The 26,363-nt window shown below is 47.6% G+C and overlaps 1 protein-coding gene across 8 annotated transcripts in view; it reads right to left on the reverse strand.

Annotated features, from left to right (window-relative positions):
• Unc-115a (actin binding LIM protein Uncoordinated 115a) overlaps window positions 1-26,363 on the reverse strand; it is a 558,372-nt gene that overhangs the window by 239,273 nt on the left and 292,736 nt on the right. For 7 of the 8 annotated variants that reach the window (XM_050191443.3, XM_050191439.3, XM_050191442.3 and 4 more), the window contains one exon: window positions 4,368-4,439. The exons of the other annotated variant lie outside the window; for it this stretch is intronic. In XM_050191443.3, the coding sequence (XP_050047400.1) occupies window positions 4,368-4,439 (72 nt within the window). The remainder of the gene's footprint in view (window positions 1-4,367; window positions 4,440-26,363) is intronic. 8 annotated transcript variants of the gene reach the window in all.

Consider the following 26,363-nt stretch of genomic DNA (forward strand, 5'->3'; position numbering starts at 1 on the left):
CCATCCTTCAACAAATCTGCTGTTACCTGATCCTCCCCAGCTGCCTTCCCCCTTTGCATAGCTCCCAAGGCTTTCTTTACTTCTTCCGGCGTTACTTGTGGGATTTCCAATTCCTCTAGACTATTCTCTCTTCCATCATCATCGTACGTGCCACTGGTACTGTATAAATCTCTATAGAACTCCTCAGCCACTTGAACGATCTCATCTATATTAGTAATGATATTGCTGGCTTTGTCTCTTAACGCATACATCCGGTTCTTGCCTACTCCTAGTTTCTTCACTGCTTTTAGGCTTCCTCTGTTCCTGAGAGCATGTTCAATTCTATCTATATTATACTTCCTAATGTCAGCTGTCTTACGCTTGTTCATTAACTTGGAAAGTTCTGCTAGTTCTATTCTAGCTGTAGGGTTAGAGGCTTTCATACATCGGCGTTTGTTGATCAGGTCTTTCGTCTCCTGCAATAGCTCACTGGCATCCTGTCTAACGGAGTTACCACTGACTTCTATTGTGCATTCCTTAATGATGCCCATAAGATTGTCGTTCATATCTTCAACACTAAGGTCCGCTTCCCGAGTTAAGGCCAAATACCCGTTCTGTAGCTTGATCCGGAATTCCTCTACTTTCCCTCTTACCGCTAACTCATTGATCGGCTTCTTATGTACCAGTTTTTTCCGTTCCCTCCTCAAGTCTAGGCTAATTCGAGTTCTTACCATCCTATGGTCACTGCAGCGCACCTTGCCGAGCACGTCCACATCTTGTATGATGCCAGGGCTAGTGCAGAGTATAAAGTCTATTTAATTTCTAGTCTCGCCATTCGGGCTCCTCCACGTCCACTTTCGGCTATCCCTCTTGTGGAAGAAGGTATTCATTATCCGCATATTATTCTGTTCTGCAAACTCTACTAATAACTCTCCCCTGCTATTCCTAGAGCCTATGCCATATTCCCCCACTGACTTGTCTCCAGTCTGCTTCTTGCCTACCCTGGCATTGAAGTCATCCATCAGTATAGTGTATTTTGTTTTGACTTTACCCATCGCAGATTCCACGTCTTCATAAAAGCTTTCGACTTCCTGGTCATCATGACTGGATGTAGGGGCGTAGACCTGTACGACCTTCAATTTGTACCTCTTAAGTTTCACAACAAGACCTGCCACCCTCTCATAATGCTATAGAATTCCTGTATGTTACCAGCTATATCCTTATTAATCAGGAATCCGACTCCTAGTTCTCGTCTCTCCGCTAAGCCCCGGTAGCAGCACAGGACGTGCCCACGTTTGAGCACTGTATATGCTTCTTTCGTCCTCGTAACTTCACTGAGTCCTATTATGTCCCATTTACTGCCCTCTAATTCCTCCAATTGCACTGCTAGACTCGCCTCACTAGATAACGTTCTAGCGTTAAACATTGCCAGGTTCAGATACCACACTTTATCAGCTGGAAGTTTAAGGAGTTTCTGAGCACCTTAGGTATCACCCACGTCACGTCAAGCCCCCATCACCCACGTTCTAACGTCATGACAGAAAGACGGGTACAGGAAGCCAAAAAGCTTCGAAAAACATGCTCCTTTAAAAGGCCCGTATTTCAAATGGCTTTGCTTGAATGCCGCAATACTCCGCACAATGATGTGCTACAGTCCCCTGTGCAGAGGCTTACGGGACGCCGAACCCAGACTCTTTTCCCAGTACCTACCAGTCACTTGGTCCACAGTCGTCTTCGGGAGATAAGGTAACACCAAAGGACCTGCTACAACCATGGCAGCAGGTACTTGCCACCAGGCCAGCAGGTCACCATGTATGATACAATCAAGCGGACCTAGTTTCTAGTGGTCTTTCTCAGGCCAGCTAACAAACCTCGGTCAGCGATCATCAAAACTGAAGACGGCAGTGAAATTCAATGCACACGAGAGCACCTACGACTGATGGGTCTGCAACCTGAAACCAGTCCCGCCCCTCAAGAAGGCCCCTGCACAGAGCCCGCCCAAGAGCTACGCCGAAGCACAAGGCAGCAATGCCAGCCCTGCCGGTACCCTCTACTCGAGCGACGTTGAACTCTGTTTTTCCATAAAAGGGAAGATGTAGTAGAGCTGAGTCAACGTGACGTCACACGCTCCTGCATAATCTGTGCATGACTTAATACGTCAGCACACTACATATATGCCGTCATATCGGGAATAAACGTTGTTCATTGCCCTATGCGGAATTCTGCACAGCGACATCTCCAGTGATGATGACAACCCGAAGGAAAACGACTGTGGGTTACCGAACACAGAAGATGAGATTGTGTCAAACATTGATGTTTTAGCGCACGTAAACAAAGTCCGCACTTTCATAGCTCGGTGCAATGATGTACCTGATGAGGTATTGCGCAAAGTAGAAAATGTAGACTCATGCCTAATCGGTCGTGCGTGCTGTGCGTGCCAGAAGAAAATCGCTGGTTTCTTCAAATAAAGCAGCTTTGAAGTGAGTTGAACATTATTTGAGAGTATGCTTGTCTGTACACGCGTCTACTGCCAAGGTACATCATTTTCATTCCTAGGTTTGTCCACTGGCTTATAACCGCAAGCTTTTCATCACAACGATATTTCAATATAAGGAACGATTTTTGGCAGTCTTTCGTGATTCGTTATATCGAGATTTGACTGTATTATTGTAAGAGCAGGAACATTTGAGACTTCTGAAATATTCTCGTGTGTGCATTTTACTAAGCCTCTGAACTATGTGCATAACAATGCATCAATTTTTTTTAATTCTTACAAGTTTATTTCCTTTCTTTATTGTTGTTATTCATGAATAACGAGTACATATATACCAAAGCAAAATATCTTTTTGTCACTTTACGGTGACCCTAGAAAAATGACGGTAAATTTTTTCGAGATCGGTCCCTCTGAAGAATTTCAATCTGCAATAAAAAAAAAATCGACCCTGGGCAGTCGTATATGGCGAAAAAAATCGACGAAATGCACACAAGAAGCTATCAGCCATCTCGGCTCACCCAAGCATTACACCTAACACATTAAACAAGTCCTACGATGGTTATAATTCTAACAACCATGTTATGATTACACTAGGGTAGCAGCGCTCCAGAATTATTTATTCCTGAACTAGCTGGATTTGTAAAAGACATACATGCAAGAGATGTGTGCTCTTGTAGGTTTGCACCCACAATCAAATATGCAAGTAGCAGTTGTATAGTTTAACCCTATGAGGGTCACTGCCAAGTAGAAGCAAGTCCCAGTCCCAAGCAGTCACAGAATGCTTAAAGAAATGTGCCTTTTTGGAATGAAACGGCACCTGCTGCAACCTTCCTTCACTCTGGTGTGCGGTGGCTGGCAACATGACATAGTTCGGGACTATTCTCTCTGCATGCTCATGCCTACGTTTGCACACTTAATTCGGCGTCCTCCCAGAAGCGATTTCAAGTTATGGGCATTGAGAAAACTCATTTCTATCTCCTTATCATTTTAACATGAAATGCTAGCCCACATGGCTTTCCCGCACGCACGCACGCACGTACGCGCACACACACACACACACACACACATAGGCTTGTAATTAATACTTTGTTTACAGGCGTGGATCTCTTTTTGCAAGACGCATGAAAAACTGATTGGATGTCGTTAGAGATCAAAAATATGATTACTTCAAGTTTCTCACTCGCTTTATATTTATCACTGGTGCACACCATTGAATTTTCTTGCGGGCACTCGCATAGCTTGCCTTGCTTTGGCTATGGCCCTGGACCATACATAACATTTACGATACATAACATTTGCCATTCTGGTTCTCGGTTCGGGCGTGGATCAGAGAGCACCGCACTGCCATCTTTGTTATGATGAGAACCTTGACATGACAGACGATAAATATGGAAAATGAGATGGCATGTCACAAAATATTGGCCCTAGTTGGTGTGTATTTTATTACCTTTGTAAAATTATGATAGTTTAACCATGTATTCAACAAGAAACCCTGTATATGGCACTGCACACATTAAAAAAAATTTGCCACTTTAATGTCACCTCAGAAGCTATTTGCTTGTGGTTTTTTGAAATAAGTCAGTCATTCTATATAAGTTATATCTGCAATAAAAATGGGACCGTCAAAGGGTTAAGAAGCACGGCAGCAGTTAAACTGCACACCACATAGCATATTAAAGCTAGTACAAATATTAAATAGTATTAGGCCATAGTATTTCAAGAGGTTCCCGTGACACGCAGAAACAAGACAATGCTGCCACCCAGTGACTTTGTCTCCTGAAACATGCCAAATCTCATAGCAGAAACTGTGACCATGCCATACAGAATGTGTCCTATCTGTCCCAGGAGACAAAGCCAGCGGAGTAAAGACACAAAGGACACATTGGCAACAGACCTGGTTTTTCAAAGAGTCGAGTGGGCTGGCAGAACGGAAGCTCTTCGGGCTGGGAGGATGCGTGCCAACAGTCTAACAAGCAAGGAGGAGGTCCATGCACCAACAAAGGGTACAACACCATCAGGCTCTACAACACACTTGCACAAACCATGGGCTTCCAAGCATCAATCCATGCTTTCTAGGCTTCTAATAGCTTTTTCAAACTGCGCGACAAGACATAAGGTAAGAAAGGGATCAGATGAATGCATACCTTGTACAGCCAGAGTATCATGTCACCATCAAAGCTCCAAAGACGCAAGCATAGCCTAACTAAAAAACATCATGACCCCCCTGGTCACCCCCGAGAGATGGCACACCTCTTATTGTAGTGGTCACTTGTTTTTATAAGCGACTCCAAAATGGCGGACAATATCTGAACTGGTCTCCTCATTTACCCCGCCTCTCCTCGGGGCGGAAACCTTTCATTATTTGAATGCATTACACAATTAATGGAAGGGTGGCTTGTGATATGGATCACACCTACTTTTCTCTCTTCATGCAACTACAGCATCGAAGAAGTCTTGGCAGCGCACTAGCAAGTCCCCGAAACTCTTCATCTCCGGTTAATACACTTTTCCTGATGTACCAGTTGCCACATGCACATATCAATTTATTATATGCTGCAGCCACCACATGGCCAGGGCTGAGAAGCCACAGTCATATTATGCATCAAGCCACTCCAAAGTTGTAAAAAATGGAGTAGCACTCACTTACATTGACAATTATCGCAGATGGTTTTTGCACAAATGTTTTTTCTTTTGCAAAGCCAGGCTGCATCAGCCTCCTTTGGCCAATGCGGGAGAAAGCATGCTCATGCACAGTCTGTGCTTCTTCCAGGCCCTCGCCTCCTCGTGCGTTTACGTAAAACTTGAAAGCAGTTGAATAATAAGAGCATGCATGCATATGAATGGAACGAGCAGACAAGTGTTTGTTAATTATTAGGATCTGACTATAGTAAGAGGGCCATTCACTATACACCTTTTTCGCGGAGCAGTTTGCTGCTCCGCGAAACCTCTAGAGTTTTTTTATGATTATTTGAAAAAAAAAAGTTTTTTTCAAATAATCATAAAGCAAACTCTAGGGTCGGCTTAGCTTCCAGGATTTTAAAAAACACGCCAGTCGTTAATTGAAATTTATAATTACGGCGCATAGCTACCACCAAGAAATGTCATTATCGCAACCGCTATTCGCTGCACCAGTAGCCAACTGAAGTACACGAGCATTCCGAGTACACAGAGCAACCGAGTACATGAGCATGTCACCATTTTGATCTGTGTCATATCGGCGCAAGGCGTGGCATTATCATAATGGCACCAAACAAGCGATGTCACTATAGAGCTGCTTCCAAATTAAAAGTTGTGGTAGTTGCCGTTCCAGCCAAACGGGACTTCGACCTCAATGAGAAAAACGTACATCGTTGCAGGGGGCAATGGGTGATCCTTTCTGCATGCGCCACAACGAAGAAATGACAGCGATAAGAAAGATAGGTCTAGGCTAGCAGCCATGATGACGTAGAACGAGCTCGGCATGTTCATATTCAATAAATGCTGTTTTTTCATTTTGTGAACGCTGTCCTCGACACTTAAACGTGTTGTTTTCACTGGCTTTACTCAACAATAAAATAACAAAAACAGACGTTTCGCCACCTATGCGGGTGACATCGTCAGTACATAAACTGCAATAAATGAGAAATACATCCTATTTGTTTTGACTTTGAAGTTTTTCTTGACAACATTGTGTAATGAAAAAACAGGAACTCAAAATGCTTGTTATTTTATTTTGTTTCATGCACTGGACGGTGTTCAGTGTATATATGTGAAAGAATGTATTAATTGTGGTAATATGAATTTAATATGTTGTTTCACCAACTGCCTGGTCATTTTACAAGCACTGCATGCTTAGATTGACCAGCAAATTCACCCTGTACAAAGAACTTTGGATAAATAAATGAATTAAATGAATCGATTTCAAGTATTCCAACACGTTGAAGTACGAGTTCCCCTGGCTTTAGGAACATTTTATCCCGCTGTCCTCGTTTTCGTTTAGCCTACGTTCGAGGCAGTCTTTCCTTTTTTTTTTTTTGCTGCGGATTTTCGGGGGTTGGCTTAGAATTGGGGCTGGCTTAAATTTGAGTAAATGGGGTAGTTAAATTGGTTTTAATGGCACAACACGTGACTTAAGCCATGCTGTGCCAGACACAAGGGGCTGAAAAAATGATGGTAGAGGCTGCAAAAGCTGTGTTGCTCTAAGGCCTATTCATAAAACTGGTCTCTTCAAGAATGTTGAGGACTTCTGTAAGGGGCACAAAATGGTTTATCTGCCAAAATCAAAGTGGGGCGTAGACGTATGCATAATTTGCATAATTTGTGGAAACATTTTCTTCTTTCTGTTTTGATATGTAGACATGTGATTAGAATGTGCATCACTGGTAACAGTTCCTGGCAGTTATTGCATGTTGGTTGTCATCGTGTGTTGGTTTTCAGCTACTCGAAGTCGCCACAAAATTACTTCAATGAAGCATTCTTGATGGTAACATGTTTTCCACTCAGCAACATAAGATTTAGCAAATTGCAGTTTGTTGTTTTCTCTCAAATTCAATTCACTTTGCCATATGAAAGTCAGCATTTCGCGAATAGCTTAAAGCCCGTCACTAACTGGTACCTTTATTTTCAAAATAGTCTGATTTTTTTTTTTAGCTGTACACTCATTCACCTTTTCCTTTCCTGGAATCCCAACGTGGCTTGGGACTGTTACGATTGACATTTAGGCACTATACTAAATCAGCGTAACCAAAGCTGATGGACGAAACGAGCGCCCGCCTGGACGAGAGTTGACCCAACGTAGACGGTGACACGCTAACAAAGGCGCTCTCGTTGAGGCAACATAACTGCTGTCCTTAGTGGAAGCAATCTCTGCCACTCTACCGGAGTGTGACCCTGGCAAACAGACCATCATGAATGAATCACTAATTGATCAAAGGGGACAAGGCCAAGGACTTCTGTGGGAATGACTTGCAACATCGTATTCCCAGCTTGCCATGTCGTTGCCTCGTATACGAGGGGGCGTATGTGCAAGATTGGAGGCAGAGCCAGGCAGGACGATGCGAAGTCATGGGCAGGATTTTTCGAACGGTTCAACGTTTGTGGTTGGCAGAGAAGAACAGTGCCTTAACGAGGGAAAGGGGAAAAGGAAGTGAATAAAAAGTGGGATTGAGTGCTGTGAACATCAGCTACGACTCGTACGTGTGCTCTTACTCTGGCTCATACTAGAACTTGTGCTAGTACATGTAAACTGTCGCCATGTAATTGTGTAAATAAACCCTTTTCTGATTACTTGGACATAGCCCCGGACCTCACTATCGCCCGGCACCTGGCACCTCACCAGCCATGAAAAAATAATGACTGCTCGGACACCCGACTCACAACAGGACCCAGCAGAAATGGATGGATTGGCCTTGATGGTACTTGTGACATGTTTAAAATATCGCCTATGAAGGGTTCGTGCTCAGATTGCAAATTAAATACCTTTGTATTTGTGTGTTTACCTGTTGTAATTTTTTTTCACTGCCATCCACAGAGTATAACATTGAGCTGTGAAAACAGAGACAAACTGTGGCAGCCTAACAGTACATTCTCATGTACACTCAACCAGAAAATATTGCGTGGTGCACGAGCGCGTGGTGAAATGGCCCTCCTCCCCTTCTAGCCGTGCCCCCCTGGTGTCAAGACAAACACCTGCACGCATGCGCGTCCCTCCGAGACTGCAAGCGTGCATGTTTCCGCGCTTCCTCCTTGCGCGCCGGCGATATCCAAATGTAGCCATGAGGTGCCCCCCTTGTGATTGGCGCTGTGGTGGCCTCGATGGGCAAAACTTCGTTTATATACAACGGAAATCAAAAGTTAATTTTCATCTTGCCCGTCTCCTTCTACAAAGCGCGTTTTCTGCCACGCTCTTCTGCGGGAGAACGCTCCATTCGTAAAAAGCAACAACGAAGATTAGCCACGAGACGGTGCAGTGCAGAAAAAAAATTATTCGTTGCGTTCGCCACCGGGCCCTATGCGTCAGCGCTTGCGACTCGACAAAAAGCGGCCGCAGCGGCGCGCGCAAGCTCATACTTTTAAAGACGCTTCACATAGTTTTGCCCGTCGAAGCCGCCACAGCGCATATCGCAAGAGGGGCACCTCACGGCTACATTCGGATATTGTCGGCGCGTAAGGAGGAAGCACGGAAACATGCACGCTTGCAGTCTCGGAGGGACGCGCATGCATGCAGGCGTCTGTCTCGACACCAGGGGTGCACTGCTAGAAGGGGAGGAGGGGCTTTTTCGCGATGCGCTCGCACAATATTTTGTGGGCGAGTGTACCTTCGACGACACTGCTTCCCACGTAATTTTGTATTTTTGACCTGTCGGTGTAAAATTTGGTGTAAGTGTAGCATGTTTCTTGTACTGCATGAAACTTATGTTATGCGTCCATGTGGGTATCCCACTTCTTCGAGTGTGTTAACACAAACTCAAGGAACTGTGTAAAGTCGCTCCAAGGGGTTATCTAGTTGGCGTGTTAGCAACAGAAAGTACTTCATTAGGGACAACGTATTCGCAACATTTTTCCTTGCATCGAAGTATGAGAGGTCTAATTGCATGTGGTTTCTGCAGTGCCTGTAGTCTAGCCATGTACTGCAGCGGGTGAAGCTATTGCGAATGTGCTCTGGCGATGATAGAACTCTGAGAATGTGGGTAAGCATGAATTGTGTTCTATGTTCCGAGGACAGCTTATTACTCTCGGAGTACAAACTGAGAAAAGGCAATGTCCTGTAGGTACAACTGCCTGGCCGAGTCATGAATTGTATAACCATAGTCCATTTTACTGCGTACTATGCAACAATATATATGTAGAATAGATTTACAGTTAGAGCCCCAGTGCTTCCAGCACAGGACATTAAGAACGTTAAGTGTCTTGCTTGCTTAACCTTCAGACTATTTATCTAGGCTAGGAAGTTCAGCTTCTTATAGAATAAAACTCCTAAAAACTTCTAATTTTGTTTCACTGGCAGTACGGCTTCATGTAGTTTCATAATAGGGTCCAGTTGTAATGCCCTTTTTTGTGAAAAAAACCAATGCATTTTTCAGGGGAGAAACTGAAGCCGTTTTTATTTGCCCTTCTGTCAATTGATTTAAAGTGATTCAAATCTTCAGTTTGCAAGTTACGTTGCAAGATGCATGCATGCAACTTGGATATCAGCGTATAAAGAATGCATAAAAGAGGACGGTATACAGTAACACCTCGGTAAGAGGAGATCCTGGTTCAGAAACATTTTCTTATTTCTGTGCAGATATTTATGAAAATTTCACAGCGTATGTATTTTGATGTGTTGATTTTAAATGTGCAATTGTTTTTGTAGTGCATTATATAGTTTTTAAGATATCAAACATTTCATGTGTCTCGCTAGGAGCAATTTTTTTCTTCTAAACTGCGAGAGTTACACAACAAACAAACATATATCACAATAACAAACAAATATCACAATAATCTGGAGTGAAGCCTGTATGCAGCAAAACAGAAATAGATGTTCTAAGCCTATTTGAACAAAAGTTACAGTATGTCAAACTTCCACAAGTGAAATCCCATCCCAGCTTGACATCGAAACATCCAAGTTATTTTATTAAAATTTTCCGTTTACTAATAATATTAAATTTAGTCCTATTTAATTCTACAAGAACCCGCCGCGGTTGCTCAGTGGCTATGGTGTTAGGCTGCTGAGCACAAGGTCGCGGGATCGAATCCCGGCCACGGCGGCCGCATTTCGATAGGGGCGAAATGCGAAAACACCCGTGTACTTAGATTTAGGTGCACGTTAAAGAACCCCAGGTGGTCGAAATTTCTGGAGTCCTCCACTACGGCGTGCCTCATAATCAGAAAGTGGTTTTGGCACGTAAAACCCCATAATTAAATTTTAAAATTCTACAATAGTTTACCAACCTGAAAAGAAATAATTATAGTAATAGCAAGACTAGAAGCTGAAATATCATTCCTCCAAAACTACAAAAGTACCAAAATATTGAGAAAATGAGGAAAAATGTTTTATAGGTTGTTTATTAGCAGAAATGTAGTACAAATCTCACCAGAGTCATTTAAAATGCCCCAGGTGCATAATCAGGATGCATTGAGTCCTTGTGCTTCTTTGACACTTTTGCAGAGTCCTTCCGAAGCTGTGCGCCTCTTGCTGAAGATGGCACTAGGATGTGTGTCCTTCTCTCTTGCTCTCTTATAGCCAGTGCTGGTCACATTCATGCTTAGTTCTCGTAGAACTGATGCTGCAGCATGCTGGTATCCCGCATTGAAGCGCAACACGTATCCTGCAAGGGATGCTTGAACTGCAAAAAGGGAAGAGTGCTGCTCTTTTGAGACAAAACTCCAGATAACCGAATGCAAATTTTCATTCGAGTTTTGGGTTTTCCCTCTTTGACATCTCTGCAGCTGATTCCGGTCAGACAGGCGCTGGTAAACAGGCAACAATGCCATTGCAACATCTCTGGGCAAGCTGTACTTGTGCTTCGGGTCAAGCACACCTTTAGCTTTTGCTGCATGTGCTGGCACCATGACTGCTCGCCAGTTCGGCACAAGCTCTGAGCACTGGTCAGTGGATGTAATGTGATGGAACGTGGCCATCACAGCACACTGCATTGCATCCCCTTCATGTGACTTTAGTGCATGACCATAGCAGGTGCTCAATCTGGTGATGAGGTCAGCAGTGAGTCGCCCCTTCCCTCCTAGACTGCACCCTTTAGTTTTCTTTTGCACCTAGTTTCTTCGGGCCATCCCCCTTCGCTTTTGAGCACGGTGGGCACAATCTTCTTTTTCCATGTCAATAAAGCCATGAACTTTCACATCCTTTATAGCATTGTACGTTCTGCTATCGCCGTCACACAAGACTGTTGTATAGGGGAGATTGCGCTGCTCAAGGGACGTTTAGAAAAGAATGAGGCCTGTTTCTACCTCCATTTGTCCAGATTTATGCTGCCCAGATTTACGCCGCCTTGCACAACAATAGACTCCTCCTGATAGACTGCTGTAGTGTTCGCGGTTCTTTTGTACGACAGTAAAATATTTGAAGAAAATCTATTTTAGGCAGCTAAGTTCATTTCTTGAAGGCAGAATAGAATGCTACTGGCTATAACTTAAACTTATGATGCCTTTGATGTCACCTACATTGAGGATCAGGCCTCTGTAATTCCAAAGAATGATGAAAGCCATTTTAATGGAAATTAAAATGCTTATGTCTATGAGCTTAGAAATTATAGGTGACATGTATTAAAAGGTTGACTACTCTCATCAAGGGCGGCAACTGCTCAGGTTACCTGTCCCTTTTTGGCGCAGTTACAAATTTGTCCTCCTTGGCGCAATCCAGGGAGCGCAGGCCTTTCGGCGTTGATGACACCGGGGTTTTCGGGTTGACCTCCATCGCCTTCTCCAAGGTGCTGGACGATCGAGATGCGCGCTGTGCAGTTCGATTCGGCTGCGGGCTCTGCCGACCAGTCTTCAACGATGATGGAGCAGAACTTGCTGCTGCCACCAAGGGGGCGGATGGAGTTGCTACAGGAATACCGTGCGTGACCTGCAGACCCCTGAAACTGGTGTGGTTTTGCCACCTGCCACGCCGCACTGGCATAGCTTACTTGAGGCAAGTGCCCTAGCCTTTTCCTTGCTTCATAGAATGAGACAGTTTCCTTTACGGTGATTGCAATTATTTCTTTTTCTCTCTTCCAGCAAGGGCTGCTCCGTGAGCAAGCTGGATGGTCTCCCTTGCAATTGACACATTGAGCAGGAGCATTTCAGTTACCAGGACGGTCGTTTGCACTACACTTCATGCATGTTTCATTGCCTCTACATGACTGAGGCATGCCCAAACTTCTGGCACTTGAAGCACTACCTTGGGTTCGGTATGTACGGTTCGACATTGATTTGCACATATCCTGCATCAAGCAAATTGGGCACAGCACTGATACCAAATGTGAGTATCATGCGTTTCGTGGGGATCTGTTGGGCATTTTGCTGGAGTGCTATTCTTGGTACCTTAATTACGCTTTGCTCTTGGAATCTTTCAAGGAGCTCTTCATCACAAAGGCTCAGGCAATTTTTTCTGGTATTACTCCCCTGCTTGTGTTAAGCGAGCGATGTGCAGAGAATGTCACATTAATGCCACCGATACTGGCGAGTTCAGCGAGCGATGTGCAGAGAATGTCACATTAATGCCACCGATACTGGCGAGTTCAGCGAGCTTTTCAATTTGTTTTTTCTTTGCAAGTTTGAGGAGGAGGTCTCTGCTTGCCATCTTTGGGGCTTTGTAGCCAGGCCCAATCGTGTTTGCTAGGCATTTAGCTACTAGGAAAGGATAAGTTTCCTTAAATTTGTATTACCCTCACTCTGAAGGACATGGTACTTTCGGAAGGTGTCTTCGTTTTGTTTCAAAAAGAACTGAAAAGTTGCTTCGGTGCGTCTTCTTTTTAGGGGGCGATTTTGAAGGGAAGAAGAAGTGATACATAAAGGTCGATACCAATTACTGCAAAACGAGCTTCAGGACATGTACAGGATGGAGCTGTCTAGCCGGAGGCGAGGTCAGTCATTTGCGGTGTCGGCAATGGGAGCAGGAAGCCACGTATTTCGCTACACTGGTTACAAGCCCAGGCCATGAGAAGTGGGTGCGGATACGCTCATTGGTTTTATGGTAACCAAAGTGACCGGCCGTGGGATCGTAATGAAAGGTCTCCAGTATTTGGGCCAAAAGTTACCAGAGAACAAGAATATAATGGTGACGAAGCACCGTATCGGTATAGCATAGAATTTTCGATTTTGAAGTTGTTCAACAGCCGACGGAGCTAAGCGTGAGGTGGGAAAGGTGATTCACGAAGATGTCGCATAATGGAATGGCAGTAGGAGTCGCTACGTAGGCAAGATGCAAATGCATGAGGATGGTTAGATGGGAGCCAGTCGAGAGTTGCAATCGAAGGAACTGCAGAAGATGCATCCCAAGGTTTACTTATGGAAGGTAGTATGCAAGCAGCGTTTGAAGACTGATAGGGGACAGTGAGAGAGAGCATTGGCAACCTGGTGGTTCTTTGCAGACTTGTAGGTGACATCAGTATTCTTCAGCGTCGCCAACCAGCATAAGGCGTGGTAATCTAACGACCATTGAGTATCGGCTGTGCAGACAAGGCCCAAAATTTTTGGATGGACCAAGCCAACAGCGAGACACTCTTGTTCAGTAATCATATAATTTTTCTCTGCAGCTGTTAGCATGCAACTGGCGTATGCAACCACACATTCTTCAGAATTTTTCTGGCGTTGCAGAAGAACAGTGCCGTTAGCGGCCGCTGGCGTCAGTATGTAGACGAGTGGGTGTGGTGTAGTCGAAATGACAAAGCACAGGTTTGGATGTGAGGGCACGCTTGAGGACATCAAAAGCAGTTTGGCATTCATCCGACCATACGTAGGGAGCTCCAGAAGGAAAGAGTTGATGGAGCAGCACTGATATGCTGGCAAAGTTACGTATGAAGCGCCAGAAACACAAAGCTAGGTCAAGGAAGCTACGGAAGTTTTTGACTTGTTGAGGCTTGAGAAAGCAGAGGACAGTGGTAATATCATTGAGGGTCAGGTCAAATACCCTCCTTGCTGACAAGGTGTCCGAGTACTTAAACGGTTTTGCTGACGAAGTGGCCCTTTTTTGTATTCAGCTGAAGGCCAGCAACTGAGAGGCATGTCAGGACTTCATCGAAGCACTGCAAGTGCTAATGGAGGTTGGACGAAAATATGACTGTGTCCAGATAGCATAAACAAGTCTTCCACTTTAGGCCTTGAAGTACAGTGTCAATGGCTCACTCATATGTTGCGGGAGATCGACATAGGCTGAAAGGCATTACTTCAAATTTGTAATGTCCATCAGGTGTGACAGAGGCAGTTTTTTTCCTTATGGGCTTCGTGCATGAGGATCTGCCAGTAAGTGGAGCATACATCAAGGCCTTAGAAATGCCATATTTTAATCTAGGCTGGTAATTTTTTCTTCAAATACAGAAGAACCTTGTTATGTTTTCGTTATGCATTTTTTCCCGGCACCAACGTTCAAAATCCAGATCACAAAAAATGAGCCTAGCGTTACACTCATTCTTTACCGGTTCATATGTTCCCAGAAGACATGATTTTTTGGCACCAACATTCAGTACATTGCTAAAGTGCGATCGTATGATACGTTTCCCAGCCACTAGACTCCACGTAAACAAGAAAATGCGCAAGGCATGTGTGATCGAGAACAGTATATAGCTGCTCGCTGTGGCAGCTTCACCGCACTACTCACCCACCTGTTTTGCGTGAAAACGCCTGCACGCACTCAGTTTCTCACTTCAGTACCAGCACATGTTCTCCGGGGTTGTTGCACATGGCATTCACAGCTACCACCACCAATCCTATTGCAATAAGCATCTTCGCCTATCTGTTTCAGGGCATGTGATGCCGTCGGAAGCATGGCGCATGCTTTCAATAAGCGATAACCGAAACCCGCTTCCATTCCCTGCTGCAGACTGAGATGGTATATGTTTTAGAAAAGGCGCGAGGCGTACGCCAGCCTCACGTGAAAAAGACACCATGCACAGTTTTATTCTAGTACCAGCAAATCTCTGCCCAGGTCGTCGCACACCGCATTCACAGCTATTGCCAACAAACCTATTGTAATAAGCATCTGCACCTATCTGTTTTACAGAGCGTGGTACGTAGTGCCATTGGTAGCATACTGTACGCTCTTAGTAGACAATAATCCAAATGCACCGCCGTTCCCTGCTGCAGGTGGCGCGATGTGGGCATCACATTTCACTTCAGTAGCATTCCGCATTGCCCACCAACTCTATTTCAGTTCAGTTTCCTGTTGCCCTCCTAAAACATTATGCAATGGGAATACAACAAAATGCGTCTCGCTCCACTGCAACCAGCTCGACGCGCATCGGTGTCTCGTGCCGCAGCAACCGGCGCGACGCTTCGCATTACGTAGACGTCAACAATAGTAGAGTCTCAAATTTTTTTAATTACTTGGGATCGTACATTTTCTCAGCATGTTTTTTTCTTGCGGTTTTTCCCAAAATGTACGAACAAGGTTCTAACACATTGATATACCAAACTCTACGGTCGGCTTAGATTCAAGGATTTTAAAAAATGTGTCTGTTTTTAATTGAAACCGACAAATATGGTGCATAACTAGCACCACCTAAACAAGTCAGTATCATAGCCACTACCCGCCGCGCCAGTAGCCAACTGAAGTATGTGAGCGCCATCTCCATTTTGACCTGTATGCTTGTGTCGTATCAGCATGTGGCATTCAAAGCAGGTTTTTTTTTTTCTGGCTTCGGGCTTTCGGGGGTCGGCTTAGAATTGGGGGCAGGCCTAGACTCGAGTAAGTACAGTACTCCACACCTAGTAATGGATCTAACGCATCACATATTCAGGGAAATGGATATACAGTCCAACCTCGATATATCGAACACGGATATAGTAAAACCTTGCCATAATGAAGCCGGATATAACGAACTAATGGATATAACGAAGCAATCGTGATTCTCCTTGAAATTCCAATAGATAAACATGTATTGAAAACCTTGTTTTAACGAAAATAAGATTTCCTCGCAATGGGTATAATGAACCTTTTTTTCGAGCGAAGCTCCTTGGTACCAGTTCCTGCATGCGTGGTGCCATCATGCCTTGCAATAACCGGCTCCGTAGCCGGAGGCCAGCACGCTGCTCTAGTTGTGCACTCCTGGCGCCATCTCTCGCGCATGGCGAGAGCCTTGCTCTCTTCGCTGCTCCTACAATGCCACTCATGTGCAGCGGCAACCAGAGTGCCGGCTCCGTCGCAGCCGATCTCGATGTAGCAGCTGCTGCTCAAGCCGAAATGCATAGCCACCGCCGTTCGCCACTGCGTGTAGTCCTTCCCCTCCTCCGTGGCAGCGACCGCGTGAGAGCACGCGGTGTTCTCCAGCTGCTGAAGTGCCGGCTCGGTATCAGTGGATCACGGTGCACACTTCCCAAGCGCCACCACGATGCTTCAAAGGCAAACGAAAGCTCCAAGTGAGTTATGTGTCCAACCGTAAGGCTTGGATGGCGAGAGAAATTTTCGCACAATGGCTGCGGGAGTGAGCCGAGCGGCTGAGCAAGCTGAACCGGAAGATATGCCTTGTATTGGACAACTGCGCGGCCCACCACACTGCCGCTATGCTCAGAAACATCGAGCTATGCTTCTTGCCGCCAAACTGCACTGCAGTTGTGCAACCCTTCGACCAAGGAGTTATCATGAATTTTAAGTCGGGCTACCGCCAGAGTGTGATCGACCAGATTCTGCTCAATATGAGCATGAAGCATGAGTCTACGATCGACTTGTACATGGCGATCGAGACGCTACAGGCTGCTTGGATGGCTGTACCGGCAAGCACGATCACCAGTTGCCTCCAGCATGCCTCATTTAGTGCCAGCAGCGGTGGTTACAGCAATTTCGGTTCTGCCGTCAATGAGGGTGCCGTGGGTGACCAAGCCCTGGCGTCGTGGGACGCTCTCCTGGACGCCGTCATGTCAGACTTCGACACCTTCTGCTTGTACGTCAGTGCCAATGCTGACGCAGTGACAATGGAAGAGCTAACGGAAGCGGAAATTGTGCGCGCGATGACGAGGGTGCCTAATGACGACAGTGACGAATGTGTCGACGACAGCCCGGAGCCCAATATTGGCGCACCCGACGTACTGAAGCCCGCACAAGCGCTGGATGCGGCAGACCTGCTGCGCCACTTCTTTGGCACTCACGATGACAGCGAGGATGGACTTGAAATAGTGGCTGCACCTGAAAAAGCCATCATTCGCCTTAAGGAGTAGCGGCAAAAATCTATCAAGGACTTTTTTCTGCGTAGTGAGCCGCCAGCTGGTGTGCTGTTGTCAATCAGTGATGAGCCGTTTGGCGTGAATTAAGGAGCAATTCCTTGCCCTCTTTTTTTCACTTGTTTTCTTCCATGCGATGGCCGTTGTCTTTTTCGCGTGGTGGGCTCCTGTGAGATTTGGTGGCGAGTACATCCTTTTTTGCTTGCTAATTATGGATACAAATGGATAGTGGCTATAGCGAACCAATGGTTATAGTGAAGTAATTACGACCGCTCCAACTTCATTAAAACAAGGTTTTACTGTATATCGAATTGTTGCGCATATCGAACACTTTCCATTTCACCTGGAAAATCAAATGCATTTAAAATTTTTTTATTTTGAGCGAGGTCGGGCGTAAAATGGGTATTATCGAACTCCACCACCCCAGACCACGTGTGCACTGTTCACAGGTAGTGAGCTTTCTCACAACACCCTTGAAGACAGCGGTGACGTGATGGGTGTTCCCCATTGCTGAGCACTGTAGCCTGTCACGATCCACCCCGGGCTCGTGAACAAGGGAGGGCTTATGGCACCCTCCGATAGACGAACGCTCCGTAGCGTGGTGGTGCTGACTGATGACTGACCCGCGAGCCGCCGTGCTCGTCGGTGTTTATTGTGGCTCGGCGACCAATGTTGCCTGCCGAGCTTTAGCAGGCCACCGAGCTTGGCGGGCTAACCAAGATTATGCCCGAGGGGGCGTCACATACTTGCTACACCCCCTTACCCCCAGTTTGTTTGTTAAATGAAAAACAAACGTCCATGTTCACACTATGAGGCTCTGCCTCCAGCCTAGCTAGGTTGACGGTGCCTGCTACCCAGGCGAGTAACGGTCTGGTGGCCTCCGCCGGGGCACCGGTGTTGACAGGTCGGGTGTGGCAACGCCGGGTGCTGCCTGGGCCAGCCTCGCTCCATCCGGAGGGTCCGCAGTGGTCGGCCTTGCGAGTGGTGCCGGGCTTGACACCGGTCCCACGGGTGCCGCACCACTGGCTACGGTTGCCGCCTCCGAGGTAGGTGATGCTCTGCTGGGAGCGACTGGTGCTGCCGCTAGTCCTTCTGCGGGCTGGAACTCAGTGGCAGTCAAGGGTGCTGGCCAGGTCCCGAGGCAAGGTCTGACATGGTCGGCGTGTCTGTGCCACATGGCCCCATCTGGCATGCGGACGAGCAGCGATGAGGCGCTGGCAGGAGACACCACCTGTCCGGCAGACCAGGGTGGGCCAGGACGGAAGTTCCTGGCGAAAACTGGAGCTCCCGATTCTGGCAAAGGCCCGGGACGGCACCCTTGGTCAGCAGCCAGCTTCTGCTTCAGCGTCTCTGATTGAGCCTCGCGCAGCTTGCACTTGCTGCGGGAGACCTCGCTCTTGAGCTCGTTGTACAGCACGGAGAACTGGCTCTGCAGGCACTTGTACTCGGCCGTGCTCACCACCAGGCTCTCGGGCAGCGACCGCAGCTCTAGCCACAGCCGCTCCACCGTCTTCAGGGCCTCCTTGTGGTCATGTTGAAGATGCTCCAGCTCCAGCAGCCGTGTCGATGCCAGCTCCCGCTGTTCCTCGAGCTGGCTCTGCTGGTCCTCCAAGCGCAGGGAGGCTGCTCTGCCACCACCGCCACAGCCCCCAAAATCCACATGTAGGCGGGACCAGGGTCTCTGTGGGAACGGCCAGGGGGTGCTTCCCACATTACGCGAGGCTCGCTGATGCTCCTGGCAGATTTGGCAGTTCTGCACCACCTGCAGGATGGCTTCCGGGTACTCTGGCAGCCGAACGCCCAGTACATGAATCCAGTTTCGGCCCAGCAGCGTCGGCGACGACCCCTTCGTTAAGTAAAGGGGAAGCGTTGCCTCCCTGTCGCCAAAACGAACGCTGACCTGTGCCTGACCCTGGACCTGGGCGAGTTGCCCGGATGAGCTGCGCAGCATCACGCCCGAAGCCTCGACGGACACGCCGGGGAAGGTACGCTTGAAGAGCTTCCCGGCCATTACAGACACGCTGGCCCCCGTGTCCAGCTCCATGGAAATGGGGTGCTCGCAGATTTCGACGGTCAGCATGTATGGCGGCACAGACGATGGTACAAAGCCTGTGTGCCAGATGTCGAAAATCGGCGGGTCCTCGGCCACGACGTGGAGCCTGGCCGAGGAAGAACTTGAGCTTGCTGCCGCACACCCCCGCCGCGTACCCTTGCGACGGCTACCCTGGCCGCGGGCTTGTGTTGTACCTGGGCTTGAATCAGGCTGCTGCTTGCTGTTCGTCCTCCCACTTCGGCATACACGTGCCTGGTGCCCAGTTTTACCGCACGTAAAGCATTGTGCTTGATAGAACTGGCACTGTGAAGGGGAGTGGGCACCACCACAGCGACCGCAGGTACTGCCCTTTGTCGCGAACTTGTTGACCGCCGCTTCCACCGACGGTGAGCCAGTCGCACGGGAAATCTCGCCGGCATCGTTGGCGGCAGCTTCCATTGCCAGCGCCGCCTTCACGGCGTCGTCCAGCGACGGGTCGGGAAGCTCCAGGAGTCGCGTCTGCATGGCGGGGTTGTTGATTTCGCAGACGAAACGGTCCCGGAGCAGCGAGTCCAGTTGGTCCCCGAAGGCGCAGGCACTCGCTAACCCTCGTAGCGCAGCAACGAATTGCCCGAGGGTCTCTCCTTCCCGGCGGCTCCGGTTGTTGAAGCGGAAATGCTCCATTAGTGTGGACGGTGCTGGATTAAAATGCGAGCGCAGTATGGCGAGCAGCTCACCCAGCGTCTTAACGTGCGGCGTGGCTGGCTTGAGAAGGTCGAGCAGGAGGCTGAAGACGCGGGTCCCGCAGCTGGCCAGGAAAATGTCCCGCTGCTTGGCCTCGGGTGTGTCGTTTGCCCGGAAGAACACGTGGACTTGCTCCTCGTAAATTTGCCAGGCAGACCCATCTCCCTCGAACGGCTCGAGCCTTCCGTACAGCGGCATAGCGACAGCAACGGGGGGCGGTGTTTCGCCGCTCGCGGCGGCGTGGGACGCTCCGTAGGTACTCGTCGCCAGCTTCGTCGCGAGTGTCACGAGGATCCCATCTTCGTCGCCAGTGTCACGATCCACCCCGGGCTCCTGAACAAGGGAGGGCTTCTGGCACCCTCCGATAGACGGACGCTCCGCAGCGTGGTGGTGCTGACTGATGACTGACCCGCGAGCCGCCGTGCTCGTCGGTGTTTATTGTGGCTCGGCGACCAATGTTGCCTGCCGAGCTTTAGCAGGCCACCGAGCTTGGCGGGCGAACCAAGATTATGCCCCAGGGGGCGTCACATACTTGCTACCATAGAGTTTCTCACTATAACACCTAGAGGGTAATCTAGCGCCACCGTCTATGGGAGTTTCTTAAGGGAGCACCGTGCCGTCATGGGAATGACGGTATATGTGTCTGCGAGGCTCGTGTTGGCTGGTGTTGTAAGAGGCTTCATCTAAAACGTGGATATGGCTACACAAATAACGCGTTCTCAAAGTAAAATCTTCATAAAATGTTTCCATGCACGCATATTACATCTTTACTCACCCACGATGCATGACCAAGCGAAGAAAAGCAAGAACAGACGACCAACTGTTTCAAAGCGAGCGCGAACCTTGTCGTCTGTCCTCCAACTTTAGCAGCCCGCTGATACTCTTTACGTAACATGTAGTCGTACACACAATAACAAGTTCTCATAGTTACACAAAACATGTTTTCGCGTAATAATAAAGCTAAAACAGCTTTTCACGTGCTGTTCTAGTAGAAAATGAATCATTGTGACAGCCGGAACGGTACTTGCCAAGCGCGTCTTCAAGGTGTCCCGTCTCTACGAGAACGATGCCAATCCGAATCCACAATATACCGGCATTCCCATGCATACCACAGCGCAGCAGCGCCAGATTTCCCTCTAGGTAATGTAGTGAGAAACTCTATGTTTGCTACACCCGAACACATCAATTGCGCCGGGGGCGCCATTGGAACGTAGCGGCGTACGCACGTGGTAGCTTTCAACGAGCTATTGCATTTGCCGCACTCTCGGTGCCATGCTCTGCGCCTGGCGCGCCTCGCGAGGAATGGCAGTTTGCTTCCACAAAGACATGCGACAGCGTGCGTTCACTGGGCTCACTCATAGACCCCATGGCAGACGTCACTTATTACTTTGTTATTCAGAGTGTTTCAAAATGCTTCGATTGACGGACGTGGTGAGGGTAAGAAACTTTATTGAATAAAACAAAACTTTAGGGCCCATGGTTGGGGCCCCTAGTCCAGGGCTGCACTGGCCTGCGGTTCGCTGGGCTTGAGCTAGGAGAGCCAGTTGGCTATCCTGATGTTATGCTAGTTGGCTATCCCGATGCCGCACCTCCCACTGCCTGTTAAAATCTTGTCTTTGTAGTTGTGTGGAATTTATATGCGTCGGTCTGTTTGGGCACATCCATGTGATATGCAGTAATGTTGGGTAGTCACCACACTATGGGCATTTGTCAGTGCATCGTGTGTGGTAAATACAGCTAAGTGTATGTAAGGTTGGGTAAGTGTGTGTGTTTGAAGTCGGTGCCAACTCCTCGCCTGTTGACTGTTTAAATTTGGGTGCAGGCGTCCATATTGCCTCCACTCCTCTCTTTGGTGTTCGAGGATGTCACGTGGTGTAGAGGGGGCTCATCATTCGGGATGTGGAGATCGCAGCGGAAGTAGCGGCAAAACAAAGACACTGCCGAGGTTTATCCCACATATGCTGATTTTGCCCCACTCCCAACTTCAACTGAGGCTATAGCTGCTGTGGCCCTTCTCTGCCGCTACTGCGGCACAATAGAAGGCACCGGCCTATTGCTAGTGGATCGTTTAGAATATGTTGAGGATGCCATGGTTAAGCACGCGGCTGCCAATAAGAAGCAGGGTACACTGCTGCAGTACTTTCAGCCAAAGAATTAAATACTTCATGTAAAGCTTCAAGTGAGTATTAACTGCACCACGATTGGTTCATTGATTGATTTGTACAAGTTCTTAACGTGTTTTTTTATGTGATCTTATATATTGAATTCTGGCTATGTCGAACTATTTTGCAATCACCACACTGTTCGATATATCGAGGTTCGACTGTATATCTTTCCGAGTTGCAGGGGCGATCGAGTTTAGGAGAGGGGAGGGAGAGCAGCTGTGGCGCCCTGGACGGTAATTGCGAGGCACTTCGGGATTGGGAGGCGGAGAAAAAAAGCGTGGTGAAGGCCAGTGCTTGTATGGACTCGCAGGAAGCAATGGACCTCTTTCATAAACATTGTAGCCATGGTGTTCGTCCTGTTGGCATTTTCGATAAAACCGCGATATATGCCCACGAATACTGCAATAATAACAAATTGGGCGGCATGAACGCCAGGTAAAGTAAAATGCAGGGGAAGGTGCACAGGGTGCTAGAGATGCCAGATAGTTGTAAGCAGGGGCAGGAGGAGTTGTCTGAATGAAGGCTGTTTGCATAGCAGCAACCTGGACATTCGAGCTTGACGCTTTTGGAGGGGCACAGCTCGTAGTGCAAGGCACAGAGGACAGCTCCTCTTCGGCGATTTCACGGAGGCCAGCAACCGAAGATTGAGATCGGGTGACAGGAGGATGGAGCAGGCTATGCTCTTGAAGCTCTTCGCCCGAATCAGCATAGGCGGTTCCGTATACAAAGGACAACGTGTCAAAGGCATCAGGCTGCAAAAGGATGGCCTGCAAGTGCGTCCATGTGTCGGCAACTCGGATGACATCGTCAACAGTTGTGGGAATGTTGACCGCCAGTGTGTTGAACGTAACATGCCCAATGCCCTTTAGAATAGCGAACACAATCAGATTCTCTCATGGTGGCGTCAACACAGCAACAAAGGGTAAGAACATCTTTGATATAAGAAGTGTATGTTTCGCCAGGATGTCACATGTGTCCATCTAGCTTTTTCTTGACCACCTCAGAGCGGATGTTTGAGGTGCTGAAAATCTGCCGAAGCTGGTGTTTGAACGCCACCCAGTCAGGCAAAGTGCTCTCATGGTTAAGAAACCAAGTCTTAGCAACGGTGAGGTAGAAGGCAATGTTTTGAAGCTTGTGAAAATCATCCCACCGGCTAAATTCACTCACTCGGTAATACCATATTTACTTGCATAATGATCGCACTCGCGTAATCATCGCACCCCTGAATTTTGTCGTCTAAATTCCAATTTTTTTATTTCCTGTGTAATGATCGCACCCAAAACTTGCTGCAGCGATATATCGTGTGCCAAGTCTAGCTAATAATGACTGCGCTCACCATCTTTAGAATGCTACGCGAACGACTCTTCAAAGATAAACCAAGCGATCTGCATGCACCAAGCATTCTTAACCCTTTGAAGGTTTTCGCCGTACATGTACGGCGGCGGTTTTCTGTCCCGCAAGGTCTTTGCCGTACGGGTACGGTTCCGACCCTCCGTTTGAAATTTCGCGCCATAATGACGATGAACGCTCATCGGGAGGTGCTGCCACCTCTTAGCACTTACAAGATGCTTTTGAAATTGGTGCTACCTTCTTGGGGAGATAAACAGAGCTGATTGCTAGCTTTAGCGCGTCGCTCAGACTGCGGCAACGCCCCTTTGGCGGTTTCGGTTTCGCCGCGTGATCGCAATGGAGGCGCGCGAAACGTCATTTTTTTCTTTGTCGGCACTCTCTTGCAGGGCGGTGGAAGTTGATTTCTATCTTGATTGGCGCTGCTCTTAGCTTGCTTCAGCGCTGTTCGCGAGGTATTCTCGCTCTCAGTGGCAACGCGCTTTCGCGGTTTCGGTTCCGCCGCGTGATCGCAACGGAGGTGCGCGAAACGTGGTTTTTCTCTTTGTCGGCACGCTCTCGCAGGGGCGGCGGAAGTTGATTTCTATCTTGATTGGCACTGCTCTTAGCTTGTTTATCACCACTTGCTTATCAGCGCCGTTCGCAAAGTATTCTCGCTCTCCGCGGCAACACGCTTACGCGAGAGGGTGCCTCAGACCTCTGCCCAAGGCAGCCGCACGCAGAAATGGCATGTGTGCGCCAACACAACTCCTCGCTTCAAGAGAACAGACACGCATTTTAGGTGTGCAGACTGCGATAAGGCGCTGTGCGTAGACCCGTGTTTCAAGGAGTACCATGCTCGGAAATACTATTGAACATTTTGCAGTTCTGAGTGATGCCGACACCAAAATACTGTTCCTAATTATTTTTGACTATTTATTCCCGACTTAATACATTTTGTACATTCAAGATCCGCAATAAAGTAATTTGACCACCTGGGAAAGTTTTTTTCAAAATAATTCGACCCTCAAAGGGTTAAGCAGATGCCCCATTTCATTCCTTTCATCACTTCAATGACAAAAAAAAAAAAAAAAAAAAAAAAAAAAGCTACAGCCAAACTTGCCTTTATGTGTAATGGTTGTGGTCAACAACAACAACAACAAAAAAGTCGTCTTTCGATCCTTCTCGTCTGCATTCATGGCCACGCAACAAATCATGAGCGGCAACGATAGTGGCCATGTTTACACTGATACGTTAGAAGTGTACCCTCTTTATACACCGATGCTTGTAACGCAGCCAAGATATTCGCCCACCCTTAACGTATTAGGATAGCAGTGAAGACAAATGCCGCAGTTTCTGCAGCATGCCTGATACGGCATGCTGCGGTATATATGGTACTGATACGGAAGAAACTGTTTCAATGCATGTACTGTACTCACGAGAAGAAGAAAAATTGCGTTCCGCTTGCTCTGCCGGCTGCCATTTTTGTTTTGGTGTCTTGCACTACATACAGTGGCAACTGCCTATTTGTTGACCTGTTGTCATTCCGCAGCAAATGTGGGATGAAAAAAAAAAAAAAAATGTTTTTCTTTTCGCGGGACATTTAACCGCGTAATGATGACACCCCTGAATTTGCATCAATTTGCTTGACAAAAAAGTGCGATCATTATACGAGTAAATACTACAGTAATTGTCCAGCCAGACTTCAACATCGTCACCCCGGAGGCCAGAAAACATGATAGAATCGCACTGCCTAACGCTGACGGTCTATGCGGGTGTGACCAGTTGGGCAGAGACTGTGACGATGGAGGCTGCTGGTGGCTCTTCTTCGGGTATGGCAGCGGAAAGGTGAAGCAAGCAGCGACCTGAACGAAGCTCCAGGGAAACTCAAAGTCGCAGAGGACCAAGGGATCGAGAGCAACCTCCACTTGCAAGGTGGCTGTTATACCTTGGCACTTTATTCAGCAGGGCTGCATGCCGAGAAGAATGATGCTGGCCATGATTATGAATATATACAGATGAAGAAGAAGGGTGACTATAATGCTCAGAGTATGTGCACCTGTGCTTAGTGCTGTGGCCTCATCACTGTTGCCTTGGAATCGTGAATCACTCCCCTGCAGTCGTATCCATAGAGGCTTCTCTGGGCGCAGGCGGTGCCATTTGGAACTCGGCTCACCGAAAGCTGGCCATTGTCCCTTACGAGGATGATGAGGGGATCAGGCAAGGGTATATCGGCGTAACTTATGGAGGGAGAAGCAACGGAATAGAGCCATTTCCCACATTTGCAAAGTGGGAGTTGTGCATCAGTTATGGGAAATTGGGAGATGCATTAAAGTCAGATTAAGAGAGCATGAGCAATCTCTTTCGGGACGTCCTGGTTATTACACTTGGACTGTGCACTGCCGAGACTGAGTGTGGTTGATTTCATGACTGCAGTAGTCGAGAAGACCCATAAGGCACATGAAATTCGAGACATTCCATATCGGGTCAAGGGGTGTGCTAGCCACCCTTCAATTAATCTTTCAGACAAGGAATACACCTATTTATGCTCCACTTGTACCACAAAAATGTGAATCGTGCTGTTTATGTATGCTTGCGTCTTTGGAGCCGTGACGGTGACATAATATTCCATAAGTTCTTTTTTATTATTTCAATAAACTCAGTCTGCACTCGTCTCTTACCTTGTGTCTCTTATTGTTCTGCAGTTTGTCCTATGCATCCATACTACCTTGCCCAGCTATCAACCCTATTAAAGGGATTACTTAAGAACATAATAACACGAGATAGT

Source organism: Dermacentor andersoni, chromosome 1 (assembly GCF_023375885.2).
Source record: "Dermacentor andersoni chromosome 1, qqDerAnde1_hic_scaffold, whole genome shotgun sequence".
In the NCBI taxonomy this organism is placed as follows: Eukaryota; Metazoa; Arthropoda; class Arachnida; order Ixodida; family Ixodidae; genus Dermacentor; species Dermacentor andersoni.